Below are 24,275 nucleotides of genomic sequence, written 5' to 3'. Positions count from 1 at the left end.
GTGTATGTCAAAGGAAAAGCTTTCCCATTATTTTGATACAGTGCTTTGGCTGCCATGTTTTTCAGCTCTCCTGAATATTTGACATTTTGTAGATACAAGGTCTTGTCGCCCCAGCGCATTATGCTCTTTAACATTAATCATAGAGTGGTTTCTATATATCTCACAAAATGTTACAAGCTGAATCCTCACCTCAACCAATACTGTACAGTCCCTTTAATTGATGCAACCCTCAGTATGCTACAAAGTTTGTAGACTCAGCAAATGTGGGAGCAAGTGTATTGGCCCTCATTTGCAATGCGTTCTAGGAAGTTCTGAACAAGCAGTTGGTGGCCAGGAATTATCATTCTGAGGGCAAACAGGGTACGATATCTGCTTTTAAAATAGTTAAAAAAAGGAAGGAATGTACCATTCATATATATGGAAATAGTAGATATACATTAAATGATTTTATTGTACACTGTATTTTTTTCTTTCAAGTCAACACACAGTGAAATGAGAGTCTTACATCGTTTTGTACAGTGTACTGCTCAACAAGTCCATATTCCTTTATGTCAGTTTTAGTGAAAAGGTCATTATCCAAGCAAGATGCTGTGTCTGTGTTTACCAGACGTGGGACAGCCAAACAATGCATTATGGTTTCATACATTAAGAAAAAGGAAAAAAAAAAATCTCCTTTTGTCTAGGACCCATAACATGAACTCTTAATTTCTCCAGTGGTATCACAAACTTCTTGGTTGTGGATATATTCCATAAACCCAAATATTATCTTCCCATTTTCTGTGCATTTTTCGATCATGACCCCCCCCCCCCCAAATAAAAAAAAAAGAGAGAAAAAAAAAGAAAAGTCATGAACACCCCACAAACAAAACAAAACAAAACAATTATAGACTCCCTGAATTTGACATTTCAACATCTTCATCTAGCATCAGCCTTTCAAGTCAGTCAAACACTTGTAAGGAAATTTTTTTTTAAAATTCAAATCGCATGTTAAATCATATTCAAATAACATTTTAACCCGTTCCTTATGGGAACCTGGTATACCACTGTATTTTCTACGCACAACCAATCAGTAATCAGGGTTCCACACACTGACTAATAAGATAACTCCCTCGTTGCTATGGGCGGAGTCTAGCTGGGGCGCTAAATCCAAATCTTTGGACACGTTTCAGTTACAGGTTGTACGTTGAAAGTCGGAAAATCATGGCCTAGAAAAACGGTGATTTCTTGCCTTTCCTATTATCATTTAGCTTCAAAATTTCGGCAGATGATAGACAAAACATTAGACTACAGAATTATGCCGAAAACAGAAATCCGATTGTTTTGACCAATTTTGATGATGTGACTTCAAACTCGATTTTCTCTGCTCAGCCATCAGCGACTTTAGGATCCTTTTGTTGTAGCGGGTCACATATTAACAAATCAGAATCATATACAAATACAGAAATTAATGATATGCATATTCATAGCTTGCCCAACCTGTTCCTGTCTTGTCTTTATAATTTGTTGTTATTGCTGTTGGAGAGGGATGGGACATCTTATAAAGGAACTTCTGTGGTCAAGTGTTGGACAGAAGTTACGATTAGTGGCAATATTGCTGCATGATGTAATCTTCCCCGCAAAATGTTCAGTCACAATACCTCGTTACCTTGTCATGAATGCATGCATGTTACCTAGCCTCTTTCAAAATTCTCCATCTGTCATACCTTCACTGGATCCTGTACATTCGCCAATGCCTCCTTTAAGGGCAAAACGAACGGAAACTTGAAAGGATTTCTGATGCAATCAGAACCTTCTGTACCTTCGAGAAAACATCATAATTATATAAAAAGGTACAAAATATGCCTGAAATTAGAAACAAACAAAACAAAATGAGTCACTTCCAATTAGGACTCATTTACCGAGCTGTGCTTAGTCTACATGAGACAGCACCCAATCGAGAAGCCGGCCTCTAGCCCCCCAAACATGAGCCACTGGCCACCTGCACACACCTAGTACGACCCTCCTCGTTTGCTCTTCAGTAGTCGCGGGGCTAGCTGGAATTTTGAGCTCTCCCACGGCACCGGCATCTTCGACGACCGCCGGAGATTCAGTGGATTCTTATTCATGTAGACCTCTGTGACCAGGTAGAGAACTATGCACACCGCGACGATTAAAACGCCGATGATGAGCAAGGTATAAATAGTGGCATTTGTCTTGGTGGGCTGCTCGATTTCACGCAGGTGCACCTCTGCCGGCTGGAACGTGGGGTTCAGGTCCAACGCGTGCCGGAAGTGCACCGTGGCTTCGGCATAGTTTCCCAACACTTTATAGATCTCGCCAAGGGTAAAATGCTGCAGCCAGGAGTTCTGGTCAGGCGTCTTGAACAGCAGGGACTTCTGGGTGAGGTAGAGGGCGTCGGCATGGTACTGGAGGTTAAACAGCACCCTCGCCAGGTTGAGAAGAATGTCGGGGTTGGTCGGCGAGAGCGAAATAGCTTTCCGAAAACACTCAATGGCCAGATATGTATTGCCTTTGATTCTCCAAAAATTTCCCACTTGGTTTAAGACTGCCAGTGAAGATGGGTTCTGATGGAAATAGGGAACAAATGGAATGCATACAAATATGACTAACAATATTATGTGCTTCGGAGTGAACACACAAAGATACATGCAAATTAAAACACATCAACCAGTGACATACATACAATATGGACTGCTCGGGGGGGGGGGGGGGGGGGATTGTTAATATCATTGCCCCTATGGATCTCAACTCCATGCTCTGACCATAGGAGCTGAGTTTGCCCCCATGGAGCTCAACTCCCTGCAACGATCTTAGGAGCTGAGTTGCTCCATGGGATCTCAACTCCATTCTTTGAACTTAGGAGCCGAGCTGCCCCAAGGGATCTCAAGTCCATTCTTTGAACTTAGGAGCCGAGTTGTCCCAAGGGATCTCAACTCCATTCTTTGAACTTAGGAGCCGAGTTGCCCAAAGGGATCTCAACTCCATTCTTTGAACTTAGGAGCTGAGTTGTCCCACAGGATCTCAACTCGATGCTATGACCCAAGGAGCTGAGTTGCCCTCTAGGAATTTCCACTCCATCCTATGACCCTAGGAGCCGAGTTGCCCCCCTAGGAATCTCACCTTCATGTTATGACCTTAGGTGCTGAGTTGGCCAAAAGGATCTCAACTCCATACTATGACCCTACGAGATGATTTTGCCCTAACAGATCTCAACTCTAATTCTGAAACGCCTTTAAATCTGCCATGGAGTAACCTCCTTGGTGAGAACAAGTGCCATTTTTTTTTGTTTTTTTGTCTTTCAAGTGGCATGAGTTACTGCAAAGTCTCCTCCAATGAGATATGCCCTTTACTTTACCAGTTACATGTATCTCTGCTGTATGTCAATGATAATACTTTCACAACAAAACCTTTGGTATTATTGGTGTATAATTACAAAACAAATATTGACTGCTTTTTCATTTAGGTCATAGCCAAACCCCTTGATTTATAATGAGGCTACCTGACGTATTATGATCTGCTCACTCTTGGTTTCCAGGCTGTCTGTTAACATCACCTTGGGTTAAGGATTTGCACTGAGAACCCTTGCAGCAGTCACTCTCTGTGTGTGCTGCACATCAATATGGATCAGGCTGGACTGGTTTGTACAGTGCACTCCCTTTATAACGAACACGGTTATAACAAAATTCCGGTTGCAATGAAATAAAAATCCAGGTCGCAAAATTATCGGTTCTATGTTTTTTATTGTGTATCTATGTATTTATTGTTTGGTTACAGCGAAATTTTGATATAATGAGTGGAGTCCACTGTACTCCCAGGGTGTGGTGGAACAGAGAATGGAGAGAACTACTCCATCTCAAAGTTACACAAACATAGCAGGGCATCACAAGGGACGACCACATGTCAACTTCACTCTTGGCAAGACTGCTGAACAGGATCAGAGTCCTGGATAAGACCTACCAAAATATTTGGCTGTACGATTATGCATGAGCACCAATTGATTGTCCAAACTTGGTGCACACTGTTTTTTATGACACAGTGGACTCCAGTTAAATCGAAGTCCTTGGGACCAGCAGTTTTCTTTCATTGTACTGAAATTTTGTTATAACCGAACAATAAAGTACATAGAAGAGATATTCATGGTAATTCTGGGACCTGAATTTTTACTTCTTTGTAACATGAATTTCATTATAACTGTGTTTGTCATAACAGGAGTACACTGTAATGCATTTATACAGGTACTTCATGTGTGACCAGTGAAAAGAAGCCCCTAAACCCTCTTTTTTTTTCCATTACTGACAAGATATTGCTGTGGAAAACCAATTTCCCAGGAACAATCACAGTCCTGACTGGCTACTGGGAACATGCTGTCAAGTAACTCCTTCACCTTCATCTTAAAAATGCTTACTAGTTTGATGGTTTCTCGGAGTGAGTTTTCTAGCATCGACATGTCCACCTGGTCAGAGTCGCTTCTTTTGAAGATGAGAGCGACTTCTGGCTCCGGGATGCTTGGGTGCTTCCATCTGTCCGCGATACCATTTAAATAGTCGAAATCTGTCTTATTTGCATGCTTTCCACAGTGTAATGGGTCTGAAGTACTGCTTGATCTGAATTAAAACAAAGAAATCAAAAAGAAATTAGAAAAATGTCAACTAAATTTTCTTGTTGAAGAATATCATGCAATACAATTGTACAATATACATAGTGGGCAGAAGAAAAAAAATGTGCCCCCTGGATGATAAGAAATCAACAACATTTTTCTTTCTGAAAATGCATAAGAGATGACATAACAACAACAAAAGAGAAAAAAAAATCAAAAAGCTTTATGAGGATTGTTTGGATGATACATGGTGTGCAAAGTTAGATGACCAAGATAATTCATCTGTGGTGGTTGTGTTTTAGTTGTTTGAAGCAAAGTAGTGGTGACTGATCTTGGCCTTGGAAAAGTCATGAGATGGCAGGTTGTGGCAAGAATTAGATGAACCACGGATATGGATCAGTAATAGGATGAAATGGTTCAAATCAAAAGCAACTGTATAAACTGAGAGCTTTTTACTCCAGGGGGGGCTACCCTTACAGCATTTTGTTTCCATGATGGTATGACTGTTTACACACTTTGCTGGATTGCCACAAAATGCCCTTTGAATTGAATTTTTTTTTTTTTTTTTCTTTGGTCACCAAAGACAGATCACAAAACTCCCTATAATCTCTATTGTAGCACACAATTTTGTAAGTGGCCTTCTGTTGGGACTATTCAGCTGTGTTCCACCAGTGGAAATTTTGCCCTCTACCACTAAAACAGCATGCCACGTTAGGGCACGGCATGCAGGAAGACTCACTGAGAATGGTGCTGAAAGTGGGTATAAATGCACTAAATCCTGTCGTTCACACTATAAATACCCTTTGTTGTTCAAACAATATAATGATATACTGTAAAACGAGAAATGTTCGCGTGCATTTTAATTTCGCGAATTTCGCGAGCGCCAAGATTCGCGAAATTAAAATGCACGCGAAATTTGTTATCTACACTATATGCATTGAATGCAAGAGGCAATTCGCGAAAATTTCTTGCCACGAAAAAGGCCGTCGGCTCCAATTCGCGAAAATTTCGTGCCGCGAATATATCATGTTTTACAGTAACTTCTTAAAAAGGAAGTGATCTGTAAACTCTGGTCCGAGTAAATGAGTTCATAATAAGCAGGCATCCTGGATCGAGCAGACTGGTAGATACAATGTACTTAACTACTTACACAGATATGGGTATTTGGGACTAAGGACTGGAATATTGGTTATTTTTTTAACCAATGGCTATCTAGATTGTACAGCAAGCATGGTCTGCCTCTGTTTTCAGATTCCACTCCCTCTACAATATAACACAATCATGTCCTGGCACCAAGGAATTCACAATTTAACTGATTTGATAGACTGACTCATTTTGCTAGCCTCTTGTCCACAGCTACTGCCAAACTGCAGAAAACTACAGGTTTGTATAAAGTAGCAACAAATACCACAACAAAGACTATAAATACTTAATTAAAGTGCTGCCTTACGACAAAAACATCTTGGTCTAACCACAAAGTTTTTGAGTCTAAACCTTACCCACAGGTATACCATGAGATTTGATGTCTGGTCTTCAGTGTAATTATGATAAAGTGTGTAAAAGTATTACATTGTATGCGTATAAAACACATTGGTGAGGGCTCTAGTAAGAATTACCCAGACAAGGTACCTTTGGAACAGTCTGACACTGATGACCATTTTGATGAAGATGATTAGAAAATGGGTAATCAATGCCTTAACACAATGATGTGTATAATTTGTTTCATAAATGATAAAGCAGATGCTTGTCATCAAAAGAATTTGAAATGTAGGAATTTCGAATTCAGCAGCAGCAGCAGCTCTAGCAGCCATTTTCATGAGTAAATAAAATGATGAAATCTTGCCCAGTCACTATCGCTACATGAAAGTGCTAATCATGAACAGTCATTATCATACGAAAGTGAAATCTGCTACATATCTGGCCCTAGTGAGACCCATACTCGAATACGCATCCTCCGTCTGGGACCCTACCACTAAACACTCCATTAATTCTCTCGAGCGAATCCAACGGCAGGCTGCCAGATTCTGCACGAACACCTATACCAGGGAAGAGGGATCTGTTACAAGGGCATTATCCGAGTTGGGCTGGGAATCGCTCCAGACAAGGAGAAAGCATCAGAGGATTTGCATGTTGTACAAAATGAAAAACGGTTTAGTCAACGTCCCCCTATATAATTATGTCCAACCCAATGCACGTGACACCAGAGGCAATAATCAAAAATTTATTCAACAACGACACAGAGCTACAGTTTTCCGGGATTCCTTCTTCATAACGACTGTTAAAGACTGGAACCAACTCCCCAACGCAGTGGTTCAATGCCCATCATTGTCCCTGTTCAAGCAAAATTTGATGCAATTTCAATAGTCGCGCTCTATCCACACGTAGTGCTTCTCTACAAGTTAGTGTGGATGTGTCTTCCTGGACATTTTGCTGACTAAACCATACAGATACAGATACGTACATTGTACTTTACTATTAAATGACTGCTCATTTAGGGAGAGTGCTTCTTCAAGGATCAAGGTTAAAAGTCATGGAGACTGAGTGAAATTACTGCAGAACAGAATTAGCGTACTGCAGCCAGCCAGTGCAGGTCTTGTGTACTGGTAGGCCTACATCAAAGCTATTTAATGCTTATGAGGGAATGATTAACAGTTTTAAACACCACCTGCAGAAAGCAATTATGGATGTCCTTATGATGTAACAGAAGCTGCAAAAACTGTCAGTGGACACATCAATGGCCAAAATGATTGGAGTGCTTACCATACAATGAATACACTGTCTGTATGTCCATCACTACATTATGTACATCATTCACATTTTTACACATTACACTAGATCTCTACACTTTTTTACTTTACTCACACACACGGCCACGACGGTCTATTTCGTATAGTCGTATCTGTATATCTGTTTCATTGATTAGAAATCTATTCGGTATTCCATGGATTCATATCATTATTAATTGTAATAAAGTCAGAAACAGCATTTAAGGTCTAAATATGAATTTAACATACGTATCACTCTTTTCATCTCCCGTTTTTCCACACGATAAGCATTCCTGGCCGTCCGTTGTCAATATAGTTTCTCCGAAGCCATATTTCTTGGCAAGGATACTCATCACTGGATCGTCGCCGGGGAGTTTGCCCGTGTCATCGTCGTGCACGGGTCGGACGAGCAGCTCGCCAGTGGAACTTTCCTGCAACTTCCAGTGGGTTGCAGAGCGAGTGTTTGTCGAAACGATACTTGCAGAGATCACATAGAGCGTCATGTAGGTCATATATGGCACATCTAGCGCCATGATGACACAATTAGGAAGGCTGAATTGCAGCAAATCAAGGTCTGAATCGCTATCGCAATTTACCTCCTTCTTCTCAGTAGCTATTTACTGTACTGTCACATCACATCGACGTAAATAAAAATGTGAGTCTACCATGCGCCACCTACGATGCTTGTACGGACAACTAGCTCGAGACCTCGTCGACGAGCTCCCTTCGCGTGCATTTCGCGAATTTCGCGAGAGCCAAGATTCGTGAAATTAAAATGCAAGTGAAAGTTCTTGTCTACACTAATATACGCAATGAATATTAGAAGCAACTCGCGAAAATTTTATTCCGCGAAAAAGACTGTCAGCCCAAATTGGCGCAAATTTCATGTCGCGAAAATATCGTGCTGGAAGTCAGTGAGCTGGACAGGACAGTGTATGACAATAAACCAATTCAAGGAGCTTCAAGCGCCTTGATAAAATGCAAATACAAGAATAGTCACTAATAATGTTTCTAATCAATGTTGCCGGTGAGAGGATATTACGAAAAGAAAATGGTTAGTTGCCAATGAATGAATATTCAGGAATACTGAGTAGACCGGATTACTAATTCTATGGATGTTTCATCCGTCATGATTGTGTTGTAACGAGCTATAACCTGTTTATATAACCTCAAAAACAATATTGTTGTCAATACTTGGAAGCCAGTTTGCATACATCATGCACTACCTATTGTTGCAAGTTTGGGCAAACCTAAGGGCAACCTTTCAGGTTGTCAAGAAGAACCATCGTCAGACTTTGGAAGGCATGCATAATACCGTTTGAATAATGTTAACCTGTCTGTTGGTATGGCCTGTGAGTTCAATGACTCCGGACAGTGATATAAAAACAGAAATGTCAGGCATGGGAATATTGTTCCCACCCGTGATATTCCTGCAGTTATCGAAAGGACGTTATTATATGGCCATGCATGGGCTGATTTTCGCATATGTAAATTTCCTCTTATACACCTTCATGATAATAGTTAAAAGATCTTAATCAACTTTCCAAAAGAAAAGAGCTATTCGATATAAACCCACTGCAATATTGATTCCCATTAGCCTAAGCCACCTCAAAGCGACTGTTTCTGACAATGAATACAATATATCAATATACAATACAGTAAACCTCGCATGAGTCGAAGCTCTCGGGACTGACAAAAATGCGTCGACTTAAGTGAAATTCGACTCTCGCGAGAGTCGATTTTTTTTCGACTCACAGTTATGTACATGTAGTATAGGACATTTGCATGCATGTGTGTGTGTGTGTGTGCGTGCTTGTGTGTGTTTGCATTCAAATTTGTCTGTTCTTGAAGATAATGTTCTTATTTTGTTCCAAATTGAACATGGAATTTGTATCAATACTAGTACCTAGTAGTTAAACGTAGTTCGCTGAGAATGTCTGCGCTAATGTGGCAATGTGCATGTGCTATGTCTATGGTGCAACATAGGTAGCCATCTCTGTCAACCTACCCTGAGACAAACACTCTCCCAGGCCCATCCTACCTCCATTGAACAAAACTGTACAGCCAGCCGGGCACGCACAAACAAGCTCCACCCACTTGGCCTGTCACTAAAATATTAAAGCAGCGATTGGTTGACCAAGGAGTTCTGGCTTGACATGGATAAAGTATGGATGTGCTGTGTGTATGGATAAAGTACATGGATCGATGTGCTGTGTGTATACATACATGTGTATGTATTCGACATGCGTGCAGAGCGGTACGGTGAGTGTGCATGCTTACCTGCAGCAGGCCAGGGACGGGGTTCTGCGACATGCCGATTATTTTGTTCTCCTCTAAATGTAATGAGAATGCCAGACAAATCTTCTTCGGCTCAAGTGATGTAAACTACGTGTATTTTGTACAAAAGGGACTGACTGTTTTACTTCGACACAGCCGAAATTCGACTCTCGTACTTCGGCTTATCCAAATATTTCTTAGAGAAAATACATAGGGAAAAATCGGGACTTTTTATTTTGCTTCGAGTTAAGTGATTTTCGACTCACTCGACGTCGACTTATCCGAGGTTTACTGTATAATGAATATATTATTATCATGTATTTAAAATGGACAGTCTTATCATATAGGATTATGTTTAAACATAATGAATCCATTGCCTTAAAATGTTTTCTGGTATATGTTGATAGATTTTAACGATCCCTCAGATCCACAGCTCCACGCTAAAAATATTCGTCATAATAATTATTATGTTCTTCTTCTTCTTCTATTGGGATAGTAAAAATCTATAGGCCTAGGGTCCTAAATACTATACACTCTCTTATAGAATATATGCTAGACCCGCATTAGACTGACTATAACAACCACGCAGTCGATAGTTACAGGTCGTCCGCCTTTGAAGGGAACACAAACCCAAAGAGAAGTGTGGATTGAGTGAAAGCAGCAACATTTTAAGTACATGTAGTATAGAACATAATGAATATTATTATTAGTGAAAGTTTGCGGAAAATGGGACAATGCAAAGTTATGAATTTTAAAAGTTTTGGTATTGGAACTATATACTGCAATGAGGAGACGGGTTACATCCGGACGTACGGTATAATGTGTGGAAAACAACATAAAGAAAATATGAAGAAAATTTCACACACACACACACACACAAAGAAAAAGAAAAAGAAAAAAAAAAGAATCACTTTTCTAGCATAATGAAAGAGCACTTGACTAACCGCTTTCAGAAAGCAGGTGGAATATTGATTATTGCTATTGTACCCTTCACATAATTATGTGCAGTATCAAGTTCATGGAATGTGTAACTTTCATCATAAAAATGAATTGTTGTGGAATTCCCTTAATATTTTCTTTTCCTTTCTCTTATAAAGTCACGAAAAGTTATATTTTGTAAATCTTAAGTTTTCGGACTTTTCACCATAATTCTACTTTCTTCTTCACTCTCTTTTTTGTTGTTGTTGCATATCTTCAGCTGATTGTTTTGAGACTAGAATGACATTGTAACCATCTTCTCAGTTTATGAAACAAACAAACAAACAAACAAACAAACAAACAAACAAACAAACAAATTTACATTATTTTTTTTACTGTGCCTGTTATCATTACTGAGGGAGTGAACATAATGACTAGTATTATCAAGGAGGTACCTCCTTGGTATTATATAGGCCCTATATATATACTAATTTTTATTCTAATACGGGAAATAAAATTCTATAGGTCACTAGGCCCACATGTTTGATAATCAAAGAAGTATAGAATATTGGTAATGACGTCAAACATTATCGGATGGCTGATGGCTGGTAAAAAAAAAAGAAGAAGATTAACGTTAAGGCCAATATGGGTTTTATGTGCAATCAGACCTGCATGTCTTAGCGGCCAATGGTGTATAACGGTCATGCACCTGCTGTATAAATGCGGCCAAATCCCCCCCCCCCCCCCTCTGGACTGAAAGGTGACTCGACATTGCTCTTATACCACATATTGTTCCGCTCCTATACATTTTCTCCAAGGACTATAGATAGGGTTATAGCAGGGAGGTCCACCTCCCTGGTTATAGGGTTATATGAATTATAACCCTATATGGTTAAGGTTAATTGGGATAGGGTTTTGGATTTACTTGGTGAGGATTGCAGGATCATAATCTGGTTAAGGTTATGTTTGTGGGTGGAATATGCATTTGGTTTACGGACCTGCAGATACATAGTATGTCAAGGCCGAGCAATATTGTCGCAAGATCAGAGCAAGTCAAAAGAGACGCGGAACCTTATGAGAGCAAAGCTGATAGTTAAAGACCTCGTCTACATATAGCGGCCACCTGTGACGGCCACTTTTTTGTCTCCCTTTAGGCCTAGTGGCCGCTATGACAGGACGGGGGAGGTTTGCCTATATAGACAGCTGCACATCCAACTTTTAAAAGGTATCTTAGCAACCCCCCCCCCCAAAAAAAAAAAAACAACAACAACAACAACAACAAAAAAAAAACAACAACAAAAACAAAATACTACTAATAAGATAAGATAAAACTAGATATATCGCTACGGCTACTGATATGCCTCCGCCATAATGCATGGTTCTCCTAATAGGTCTATAGTACACTGTCTTGACAATGTGTGATGACAGTTTCACACAATTGGCAAAATATTAAAATGACAGGTTTGACACAAATGTGCTGAATGTTCACTTTCCTAGAACTAGGTTCAATTGGATGAATGATTAAAATGTCAGAGTGCAGGTATTTGGGGAACTGATGATTTTTACTTGACTTTTGACCCTTTTATAAGTTTATGCATTTAGTAATTTTCAAGGTATTGAGAAAAAGTATAATTTCAGTATCAAATGGGAAAATAGCATTATCTAAACCTGGCCTTTGACCTTTGACCTCACAGTTCCAAAGAGAATCACTGTTAGGTTGAACATGCATAAATATGTAAGTTTCATGATGATACCTTGAGTTACTTTCGAGATATGGAGGAAAAAGTGCAATTTAGCACTTTCACTGACCTTTTACCTTTTGACCTTTGACCTTTTGGCAAGAAACTTCCCAAAAAATATATATTGGGTAATACATGCCATACATCAAGTTTTAAAAAAAAACCTTCAGCCTATTGCATTTTAAGGAAAGTAGTGATATTTTGAGGAGTTGACCTTGACCTTTGACCCCCTGACCTTTGACCCATGACCCCCAACTTCCCTAGATAATCACTGCCCATCGGTACAAGCATATATACTAAGTTCCATGAAGATACCTTGAACCATTTGCGAGATATGGAGAAAAACATGAAATTTCAATTTTTTTTTCACAAAATAAACCTGTGACCTTTGACCTTTGACCCTGTGACCCTAAAATCCACACAAAGTATTATCCCCCAAGGATATACCCTCATACCAAGTTTGATGTAAAACCACCACACGGTTCTTGAGATATCGACAAAAACAAAACGGGACGGACGGACGTACGGACGGACGTACGGACGGACGTACGGACGTACAGACGTACGGACGTACGGACGGACGGACGGACGGACGGACGACCCGAAAACATAATGCCTCCGGCCACTTCGTTGCGGAGGCATAAAAAAAATGAATCCCTAACTCACATGTACTCTGGTATCTATATCCGAATCACCATGGGCCTATAGGGCTTTTATATATAGGCCTAATACAGATGGCTGCCACCACTCAGCATAATTTTAGCGCGAATCGCGTATTAACAAGATGGGTTCGCTTTACATATGATGAGGATTTGTGTGATTTTGCCCATATTAATTTTAGAGGATACCGTTACCGAGTCCATCACCGGCCACGGTTCACTGTTGTTTTTCTGAGCTTTTTAGTGTTTTTCCCCCTTTTTATATCATTGTTCTTTCAATCGATATCGTACCGAGCTGGCTACACACAGCTCTAAGAATGATTGACCGTCCATTTAGCTAGCTATTTTGTGTGATCAATGACTTGTTTACTACCTAAGCTGATATATTTGGGTGAATGAAACTATAAGCGGTTCAGGAACACCCGCAGCTCCGGAGTACATGTACTATAATTATAGAAGAGCCGCACCTAAAAAACGATTAGAACACGAAGGCTCATGATTCATGCTCTTGACTGTGTTATGTTGTGCGATATTCATGGCTTGGATGCTACTACTAATAGTAGTTTAGAGGCTTAGTAGACGTGATCTCAGCAAACTGAGCTATTTTCTGAACACAAAATAACAACATGGTACGTTCAGTGTAGCGAACAATAGTGCAGAGCATCCCATGAGAGGGCATTGAGCGAGACTATCGATCGCGGTATGTTGTTTGTCCGATTTCACTTCCTCGTTTGGGCGCTGAACGAATAAGCAGTCTGTGCGGTAGGTCGTAAACAACTGACGTGAAAAGCCGGAAAATGTGTCTAATCGACTTTCAACTGAGCTGAGGGTTTCCCACATTCAATATTTGGATGTCAGAGCCAAGGTTTGTAAGTACTGAATATTCAAAATCATTTTCGTATATGTGTTTTTTTTGATGCAAGATGTTTGCAGACTGAGTTGTAAACAAATCAATTATGATAATTGATTGCTGCTAAGTCAGTAAGATGGCTAGTAAAGATATCGTGACCCGCACCTCCCCCGTCTGTGCTGTCCTGCCCGCAGTAACCCGTGTATAGCCGAACCGTTTCCGGCATGTGTATCATGTGTATGGTCGTTGTTCATGAAGCTTGCCTCATCGTATGGCTTGTTCATGATATTTCAGTGTCAGATATAGGGTCTAGACCTCTCTACGACTCTAGTTTCAACTGTATACTGTACACTGTTACTCGGTGGTAGTGTTACAAGTGTATGTACTACTACTACTAGTTAATTGCAAGAGTTAAATTTACTTTTTCAAATTCGATGTGCTGGCGGCTGTCTGTGTGATGCGGATGTACAAATGTAGCATTGAGGGCTTCAAATCATAAACATGATGAATGTGCACATAAACCCGTTGAGGATGAGTCCAGTCCTGAGTATACTTAGCGCAAGTGTCGATGGAAATTTAGCAAAATCAGCCCATCCTCAGCAGGTTGATTAAACACACTATATTGATGGCTTTGTGTTTGAGTACAACAACCACTTCATTCTTGCACTGTTGTCATACTAATTTTACAAAAAGGACAATCAGCATACAGTCACAAGCTTACATTAATTAATATCCTATATTTGTACATAGTGAACCTTATCACTAGTTTTGTCTCCTATCAAAATATTTCTAAACATTTCTAGTCTTACATGCCTTGGATAACATACATACAGCTGTATGTACATTGGAAGTTTGTGTAAGGTTATACCAAACTTTTCTATTTGCCCGTCGGTGTGAATGTAACTAGTAACACAAAATCGATAACTCTTGGATAGACGCTGTGCTGAAAATTCATCACATGGACAAAAAAATATCTCTTTGAGGTTTATTGTTCTTGTTTTGACACCAAAACCTCTCAAAATTAGACTTGAAACTGTTCCCTGGTGGGCTGTCAGCTACAAATGATGGCAACTTAATCAATATTCCATTCATTGATTACTCTTTGTTAGAAGTTCTGAGTACTGTCTCATTTCAGACTTTACATGTTTGAATTTGCATCCGTGTGCCCTCCTCCAGATGAGAACTAAAAAAACTTGGGAGACTGTATCGTCAATCCCACCTACCATCTTCAAAATCCATATCATTCCAGTCGTCTATGACATCGGTAAAGTGAAGGCAATTTCAAATGCATTAATCTTGCTGCGAAACTCAGAGGTCTTTACTAGAATTTAGAATGTTTGTTTTTTTCCACAAATATGTGAATAAAATTTCAGGCAAATTATGAGATCAACTACACAAGTAGCTACAGTTGTATGTACATGTTTTTTACTTTCTAGTAATAGAAAATTGTTAGGATGCTGATTTATGAGACACCCAACCATGTACATAAAATCGAGACAGATTTGTGGAATTTATTGTGGTTCTAAGAGCAGAGAAACCAATACTCTAAAAACCCCAAACAAATTACACTGAACAAGAACAATGACATACACGCATTTGTACTACATTGTACAAGTGTAGAAGTTGTAGGAGGCACACATGTTTCAGAAATTTAGCAATGTTATGCCATTTCAATACTGCTTGCTTTTGATAACAAGTTCACCTGTGTAAAATTTATGCATGCTGTCTTCTTTTGTTCTGCTTCCTTAAGCCCCCACTCATGCATTCATATGAGAAAGATAGCACTTACAAGTCCGTCTGCTGCACACTGTAATCTATGGTACAATATGTTTTAAGGCAGTGTGGCAAAGTGGATAAGACTCCTTGGACAAGATGTTTTCAAAAACTAGTAACCCACCATGTCCCTCTTGACCCAGCTTGCACAGCTACAAGTAGGGTAATGGTCATGACAGGGCCCTCTGGTAGAGCAGTGACGATACTGAAGAGGCTACCCTGGATAAAGAAGATAATATTTGTATCATTATAATTATTAAATAGATAAAAATGATGTTTATACTACATTGTACATGACACAAATTCTTGCATGTGGGACTGAGAACTCTGCACTGTGATGTAGATCTATGTAGAATAGAATGAATGAGATTTGTTTTAAAAGTGCAAGTGATGCTCTACCTCTTGAGCAAGAGGGTCAGCACGCAAGATTTGGTCTATGGCACTGCTACAGTTGTACATACAGTGTAGTACTTATAAAAATGTAAATAGTGTGTGCAAAATGTGTTAGCATGTCAACAGAGACTCCAACCCAAAGCACCATCTGATCGGAAGATTCTCCCGCCCGAAAACCCTAGCAAACAGGAGACTCCAACTTGATGTGTGCGAAGCGCGAAGTTCCCAGCAGATTGCCTAGGGTTCTAGATGCTCTTTCGCGCTATCTAAGGCTTATTTTTTTCAACATACGATAGAAATAAGTAAGAAATCCTTTCCAACGGGAGACAAAGAGCCAGGGCGGGAGAACGGGAGATTTTGCAAAAATGGGTTTTCGGCGGGAGATCTCCCGTCAAAAACGGGAGAGTTGGAGTCTCTGTGTCAATGGATCTCAAAGTTTGAGTCATGATACAGGCTCGTATACCAATATACAATGTAAAGTAGATCAGTGTACAGTACTGTATGTGTTCATTGGGTGATGCTGTATGAGGTGTGATCAAAGAGGAGGTACAAGTGTACTAGGCGAACCACTCAGTTTGATGAACAAATAAATTGACAAAGACTTGATGTGGCCGCCACCTTATTTTGAATTGCTCAAAATTGTTGTTCTGTTTTCACCAGGATTGCGTGCATTTGTGGAGAGTTGAGACCATTTGCCCTGTTACCGTGACACCCGCCTCCAGCACAAGCCACGATGCCTCCCGGGTCCGTGCCGCATCTGGACGAGTGGACGGAGGGTGATTTGGCCACCAGTGTGGACATTATGTGCCTCCTGCCCAATGGTATTTACATTCCCCTACAGTGCAGCAGAGAGGCAACATTGACCAGTATCAAAAGGGTGAGCCTGACAAGCTAATTATTCATGCAGAGTAGAGATACATTTTTCTTCTTTTCTTTCTTAAAAAAAAAAATAATAATTATAAAGTACAACATTGTACCATAGTAATGTGCACTTAGACCTGTGGTGTGTGTCTTGATGTGCAAGACCTGTAAACTGTTTTACCAGTGGGTGCTTGAAAGACCAGTATTTTTTATATCTCCATTGTGAAAGACCGTTTTTGGACACAGTGCATAACACCCCTAGTCCCATATTCCCATATCTGCTTTGGGTACAATGTATACCTTTGGGTATAGTCTTTGTGCAAATGACATTAAAGGACATTAAAATAAAGATGTCATTACCAAGTCTGTACTAACATTCAGAAATGCGCAGTACATCTTGTACATGTTGCAACTAAGACTAGAATTATAGAAAAATGAATAAAATGCAGGTTTTTCCACAAATTATGTACTTTGGCTTCGTAGGAGACATATATTACTCCCAATAGTACAATGTATGTTGTTTTGAATGATGGCAGAGCAATAAAACTAAATTCAGTATTAAATTGTTTCAGGCAAATAATTGCATACATTTCAAATACTTTTTGAGTCATAATTAATCAACTAGAATATGACCTTATAAACCTGTGGGCAACTTGTTTGTTTGTGTGTGTGTGTGTGTGTTTTGGGTTTTTTGTTTTTTATGGCACAATGTGCCAAGTTGATTCCATTTGCTGACTACTACAAAAAGCCATTTGTAGTGGTTGGCTTGGTCAAAATGTTTGGGGTCAGAATCATTATTTTCGGGAAGTATACAAAGTAGTGTACAAATGACCATGTCGTACAATGTACCGGTCCTTCCTTCCTGCTTTAATATACTACGTATGTATGTATGGGGTATATTTGAATGTATTTTGTTTTTGAAGGAGTGATATTTAAAGTACATTTTCAAAATTAAAACTCATGAGCTACGTTGTACTACTGTACATCTCCAAGGTGGTAGAAACACATATTGTCCGATATGTAACATTGCCAATTTCCTCTATAGGGTTTCTTCATATCCCTGCTAGCTGCTCAAGCTAATAAGGAAAAAAAAAAGCCTTTTGTATTAAAAACATGATAATAGACATAGTGATGTCCATGAAATGTAAATTGAAGAAATATTATGAGTGTTTGTTACAATTTTTTGTGCAAGCGAAGAGTAACAGGCCCACTTGAGGAGACTTTGCAGCAACTGCTGCAGCTTTGATGTCAGTCACCATGACTCATGCGACTGGAAAGACCAAGAACTAAATTGCTTGCCCTCCTACCAAGAAGGCAACAGGTACTCCAGGGCGACATCCGAAACGTCTGCCAACAAGGTGACATCTTACAGTATTCACCTGGAAGTCGTGGCGACGTCGCTACAATGTCTCTGAGACACCTTCTCAGTCACAAAGATGTCTCTAGTAGGTTGCTCTGGGTCTTCTGAGGTCGTAAAGATGTCTTGGGTGACCTAGCGGACAAAATAAGTCTCTACGGCACCTAAAGCAAATGTTGCAGAGACCAGCTGGAGACTGGAAAGAATCTCTAACAAAATCGCACATAATATGTTCAATTTTCTTGGGACTTCCCGCAGACTTAGTCTCAAGGAGACTCAAGATTGAACATCCCCCCCCCCCCCCCCCCCCCCCCCCCCCCGCGGGAAAAATGCCTCACTGTACACCTATTGTATGCCCATGCCTCTCCCAGACCCCACCCCACTCAGAGCTTCACTCATCAGAAAGGATATTATTTCCGATTCCACCATTAGAATTATTCATGTACATGTACTTATGGGCCTGCCATACACGTACATATGCATTTAGCATATTCCTGGGAAGTTATTATTACTATCAACTTATCATTATTATAATTTGTTATTTTTGTCAAGGTGCGAACAGTGCAGCTAGTATCACAAACATTACCAAGCACAGCTAGCGGTGTCAATCCTTTACCTTAAAACATGATGACAATGTTTCATAAAGACACACAATGTTTGCAAGATTTTATAGCTTGTCATTGAATGCAAACATTTCATTGTTTTCATTGGCAGGGAGTTATGCAGTTTTTGCAGCTGGGTCAGGATAAATAATCACTAGCTTGTTGGTCATACCTTGGTGGATGATGAGTTGCTTTAAAACTACATATGTACAAGGTGCATAGTGTACATCCCTTCATCAACCATGGGCATCCATGATTTTCTTGAGGCTATTAAACAACATACATTGTAGGGCAATTAAAGGGGAAATCCAGTCCAAATATAAATTAGTCTGATAAGAAAGAGTAAAATATTACGAGTTCAATGGTATAATTTTGATCAAAATCGGATGAAAGATAAGGAAGTTTTATGACATTTTGAAGCTTTGCTATTTGTTTGGAAAACAGTTCTTGACCGGTCAATTTGCAAATGGCAAAGTGAGCATGTCATTCCCTCACAACTTGCCATACAGTTTGTACATAAAATTGTGAAAATTCCACTTTTTTCATTCAAAAGCAATTTTGCCGGAGGCTCGAATCTTCGTATTATATCTAACTGATCACTATTCTGAAGTTATTCAACCTGGAATAACATCATGTTTCAGACTTCAATGACAGAAACATTGAAATTTTGTCATTTTTTGTACACGATCAATGGAAAATTGTGAGGTTATGACATGGTTAATAGCTCACTTACAATATTTGCATATTTTTATCCACTGCACAAGAACTGTTTTGCAGAAATTAGCAAAACTTCAAAATGTCATAACTTTCATATTTTTCATCTAATTTCAGTCAAATTTTTACCGTTGAACTTGTAAAGATTTTATTCTTTTTTATCATACTAACTTGCTTTTGGGCTGGATTTCCCCTTTAACTCCACCATATACATGTAACTGTTAGGTTGACAGACTTGGAGAACTTCACTCGGACCGTGAAGTTTCGCTACTCCACTGGCACACAGGTTTATAATATCAAAACTTGTGAAGGAGCCACCAGCTCAGTTTGAAAGATCGATTGGCAATTAAAGACCACACTGAATAGAGCTCTACATCCTGAAGTGAATGAAGCAGTTCTTATTTCAGTTTCTGTGTGGTTCATAGGGGATATCACCTTCACTACCAAAACACTTGGTCAGGAAAGACCTCTTCAGAAAAAAAAAAATGTGGAACAAGAAGAAGAAAACATGGCCAAGAAGGATCCACTTTAAGAGTGAGTAGGTCTAGGACTTTTCTCACAATTGTCCATGTGTGTGGGCTGCAGTGTCATCTACATGTAAATCCCCGCTTTTTCGTGTGTAAACATGTTTTAAGCTGTTTTAGTTGGAAAATTTTAGCTGCTTTAACATTGCTCATTGTGTGAGCAGACCATACATCAAATCAATGTGTGGTTTAATAACAACATACAATGTAATGACAACAAAACTACAAACTTTCAAACTCACATGGCATGCTGTAAAATAGGCACGTTTCCACTCATCTTGCACTGCTTTGGGAAAGATAGTGATAAATTCTTGTGCGTGGACTAAAATATACAAACTACAGTGTAGATGATCCGCATTGAGATGCAAACATTATTCCATAATGATATTTTTTGAAACTCTCAGATAATTTGTCGTCATCAGCGCGCCATCCAAGCCCACAGTACATCGTGGCTACAAATGTAGTTTGCATAGATCATGCCAAGTTCAAAAAGATTTTATGAGTGAGATTTTCATGACTCAGCATCTCTGCCCGCGCGCATAATGTGCGTGAGCGAGGGGAGGGTGTGGAGCTTTAGTTAGGGAGCTCTTTCAATTTTTAGCTCTTAATGGTGCAAGGTGCTGTGTACTTAAGTGACTATTTTTTACGTATTTTGAAAGACAAAAGGGAAATATGCCTTCAATTGCAACTCTCACTTTAATCCGTCAAGCTATGCTCCCAATGCGTGAGAAAAATGGGTGCCATGCGTGAGATCGTGAGACAGACCCTAAATGCTTGAGTCTCACTCACAGTGTGTGAGACTTGGTAGCTCTGAGTTTGTAGGATCGAGATTAGTGGTGGCCATGGTATGACAGTTGTGAACAGCATGCATGAGATCACAATAAATAGGTAATTTCCAATGTTTGTTGTTTTTTTTGCCACCCAAAAGTAGTCAATTTGTATTAAAAAAAATTGATTATACGTGTAGCCATTCAAAAAAGATGTGAACAGGGATATGAACAAAAATAATTTGTGATATTTTTTGGGCATTCTGAATAATAACAAATTGTAAGAAAAAAAAATGCGGACCCCAAATCAGATGCATGTGAGGACGAGAAACTATTTTCTCTTTTTACTTGGCCTACAATTCCAGAGTCATCTGAAAGATTAACAAAGCACGATTATAATTTAAAAATTTGGATTTGTCATGAAATGACTGTAAATGTTAAATATAACTTGAAAAAAAAGTTTTAATTGCAATTTTAAAATGAGGTTTATACAGATTTGCCCATCTCATGTTGCTCTTTAAACGACCAAATTTTGAGTGCATTAATTTAGCTACTGGGTCTTTCCATGGGGTTGGGTCTTCTCTAGATTTTCATGTTGTGTAGGGAATAAAAGTCATATTCTGAAAAAATTATCAAATAATTGTCTGTGGTTTGCAGTTATTCTTGGAGAGAAATGTGTGAAGAATTATTTGATGAAAAAAAAAACAAGCCTGTGTACAAATGTATTTTGTCTATGACTGTTTCACTAATGATGTCCCATGGTTTTTTGTGGTTTATGTTGTGACATAAATATATGCCATTTTCATGGCAATGTAAAACAGGAATATACAACCTTTCAGCATTATGCCTATCATAATTAAGAGAGGCAAGGTGACTTCTACAAAGACTATAAGGCACATAAACATTTGTAACAAAATAAGAACACCAGAGCATCTTCAAGCAACCTCATACCTATGTTACAAACGAAGTCCATGGCAATTTTTGTTGTAACATAGGTATAGCATGGTTTTACATACACTTCCAATCATAATATGATCAGAAACTGTATTTCTATAATGAGATTTATATTTCAGGAGTATTCTTATCCAAAAATTAGCATCAAAATCCTCCAAATAAACGAGAAAATATGGAACATATCACTGTACTTCAGGGCGATGTCCAGCCTCTTCGTGTAACGTAGGTAAGGAAAGACGCTCTCACGATAAAAAGAAGAGCTACTAACTTCAGCAATCGTATTCATGTCACTGGCAGTCCTCCCCCAATGGCAGAAAAACTACTCAGAGCCAATATACACCTACCTGGACAGCGCAAGATCTGTTTTTCTGCCGTTGTCCATGTAACGTAGGTACAGGAGTTTTAATGTTTCTGATGTCAATTGGTAAGCTTTTCCGCTATTTTACGAAAATAATAACATTTGTCACATTCTGTAACTCTATTAGAGAAAAAAAAACGACATCTAAACCTCTGAACTGGCCAAAAATACTGTGGACGATGATACTGTAGTCCCACATACTGAGATATTTGTTACAGGTTCATGTTCATAATTTTGATCGCCAAATTTTCCGTCCATGCTGGTCTCTGCAAAAGGAGCATATATTCCTCTCTTAGAAAGCCATACAAAAGTATATCAGTGTATCTTCACTGCAATATAGAATTGTTTTACCTCCCGATTATTGTGAATTTTTGGACCCTTTTGTCATTAGGTATCTACCAAGGTAGACGTGCTAGAGTTAGTATTAATCACTATTAGTTGGAAAACGTAAATGTCCAGACTGCATCTGAACTAGAGAAATAGAGTTTGCCTTATTTTGCTGGTGATATTGAGGGAACTAGGAGCTGTGAAATTCTTTCTCTTTAACAGATTTACTTCGAAAATGTCAATGTTTTCCTTCCAAGATTTCACTGACCTGTTAGATGCTCTGATGAAGTTGTTAACATTTCACAAGGATTCACCATTTCCATTCCATGTTCACCCACTGTGAAGTCTCAAAGCTAAAATGCCAGTGTCCTATTCAGTTTGGGTGGGTAGTGGGTAGGAAAGGCTTCAATAAAATTATGAACCCCAATCAAAGTTGGACTATTATTGCTCTACACTATCATTCAAAAAGAGGGCGACAATTTCGATGGGGGATGAATATAAATAGGGCCTAGTATTATTTTGGGAGTCTATTAAGGACCATAACCGTAACCGTAACCCTGACCCTAGCCCTAACCTTAGCTACAAGTAGGACACTGGGGGCAGCGACCTGCCCTTCCTAGCTTACATCTGAAAACAAGTTTTTGGCATAGAGTATGAAAATGATATTTTCCTATGTTTTACATGCTATATTATTATTATTAATAATATATTTACATCATTTTAAGCATAACCCATTTTTTTTTCAATTTTGGTGGGAGGTACACATGGAACTCTAGCTAATGGGTATGCCAAGAGGTAGAAATGTAAGCAAAATTGTTGAAATCATTTAATTCCATTCATAAACACACAGATACATCAACAGGAATATAAAGTCAACCCCGACAAAAATTTTCTTTTTATTTTTTTTAATATTCTATTTCTCTTAACACCTTTTGTTCAGTTTGTTGATGAATCTGCCATGGCTCCTCCTCTGCCACCGCTACGTGATTAAACTACGTGAAAGAGTGAAAAGGGCACATCCACAGCACTCCACAAACAGAGAGGAAGCCGACAAAGCAACACCCAAGAAGAGTGAATGTAACAAACTAGACAAGAAGAAAACTGCACAGAGGGAAAATTGACAGAAGAAAAACAAAAATCGAGGGCTAAATGGACATTGGACAAAAGAGCAGAAATTAATTTCAAACAAAGAACATGGAGAAGACAAGAAGACTTGTCTGATTTCTCTTTATTAGTTTTCTTAGTTAGTTGACAACTAGTTGATGATGTTGTTAGTGTATATAAGGTCAAATTGTGTAAAGCTTCACTTTCTTCTTTTTCTTCTGATTAAGTCTGCCTTCTTTCATACCAGAGTTACAAAGAATTGAAGTCTGTGTAACATAGGTATTGTTCCACAGGTGTGCAGTAGATATAATTCCAAAGAACTGTTACAATAGTCTTATTTGTGGGAACATACATAAAGTCTATATGTGTAGGTTTTAACATCTCACACCACAATAAAGGAAATCAGTTGATATGTCGTAGTGTACCTATGTTACAAAGACATATTGTCCGTGTAACATAGGTAGTACACTGTGGGCGAGGTTGTTGTCTGAAAACCCCTGATTATAACAATAAAATCATGTTTTCACTTGAATACCCATACAAATCACTTGCTTCAATTGTGGTGTTTTTTAAAATATTGTCATTGTGTCACTCTTGATGAAAAAGTTAAACCTTTGATTGAAATTGTTAATGGTTTGTAGAAAAAAACATGTTAATAAAAGTGGCTTGCAGTTGACATCAGAACATACAATCTTACTAATAATGATCTCATGCACCTGTTAAATAACATGTTGAT

The 24,275-nt window shown here is 39.0% G+C and overlaps 1 protein-coding gene across 1 annotated transcript; it reads right to left on the bottom strand.

Moving 5' to 3' along the window:
• Positions 1-1,110: 1,110 nt before the first annotated feature.
• LOC139714964 (uncharacterized) lies at positions 1,111-7,953 on the bottom strand. The gene is made up of 3 exons (XM_071626613.1): positions 7,612-7,953; positions 4,406-4,604; positions 1,111-2,564 (listed from the first exon to the last, which is right to left on the bottom strand). The coding sequence occupies exons 1-3, from the start codon at positions 7,893-7,895 to the stop codon at positions 1,989-1,991; spliced, it is 1,059 nt and encodes a 352-aa protein (XP_071482714.1). The 5' UTR covers positions 7,896-7,953; the 3' UTR covers positions 1,111-1,988.
• Positions 7,954-24,275: the final 16,322 nt, after the last annotated feature.

Source organism: Diadema antillarum, unplaced genomic scaffold (assembly GCF_040938485.1).
Source record: "Diadema antillarum isolate AM-2024a unplaced genomic scaffold, OU_Dant_1.0 seq00002572_RagTag, whole genome shotgun sequence".
Classification (NCBI taxonomy): Eukaryota; Metazoa; Echinodermata; class Echinoidea; order Diadematoida; family Diadematidae; genus Diadema; species Diadema antillarum.
Note: the sequence above shows the minus strand (reverse complement) of the source record. Positions and strands in the feature narration are given on the sequence as shown.

What these genes read in the sequence shown, in the direction of transcription:
- LOC139714964 (XM_071626613.1), bottom strand. Translation starts at nt 7,895, where the DNA reads ATGGCGCTAGATGTGCCATATATGACCTACATGACGCTCTATGTGATC. An exon ending in GGAGATGAAAAGAGTGATAC is followed by an intron (nt 4,605 to 7,611) that starts GTATGTTAAATT and finishes GTTTTAATTCAG; the next exon opens with ATCAAGCAGTACTTCAGACC. An exon ending in TCCGAGAAACCATCAAACTA is followed by an intron (nt 2,565 to 4,405) that starts GTAAGCATTTTT and finishes TATTTCCATCAG; the next exon opens with AACCCATCTTCACTGGCAGT.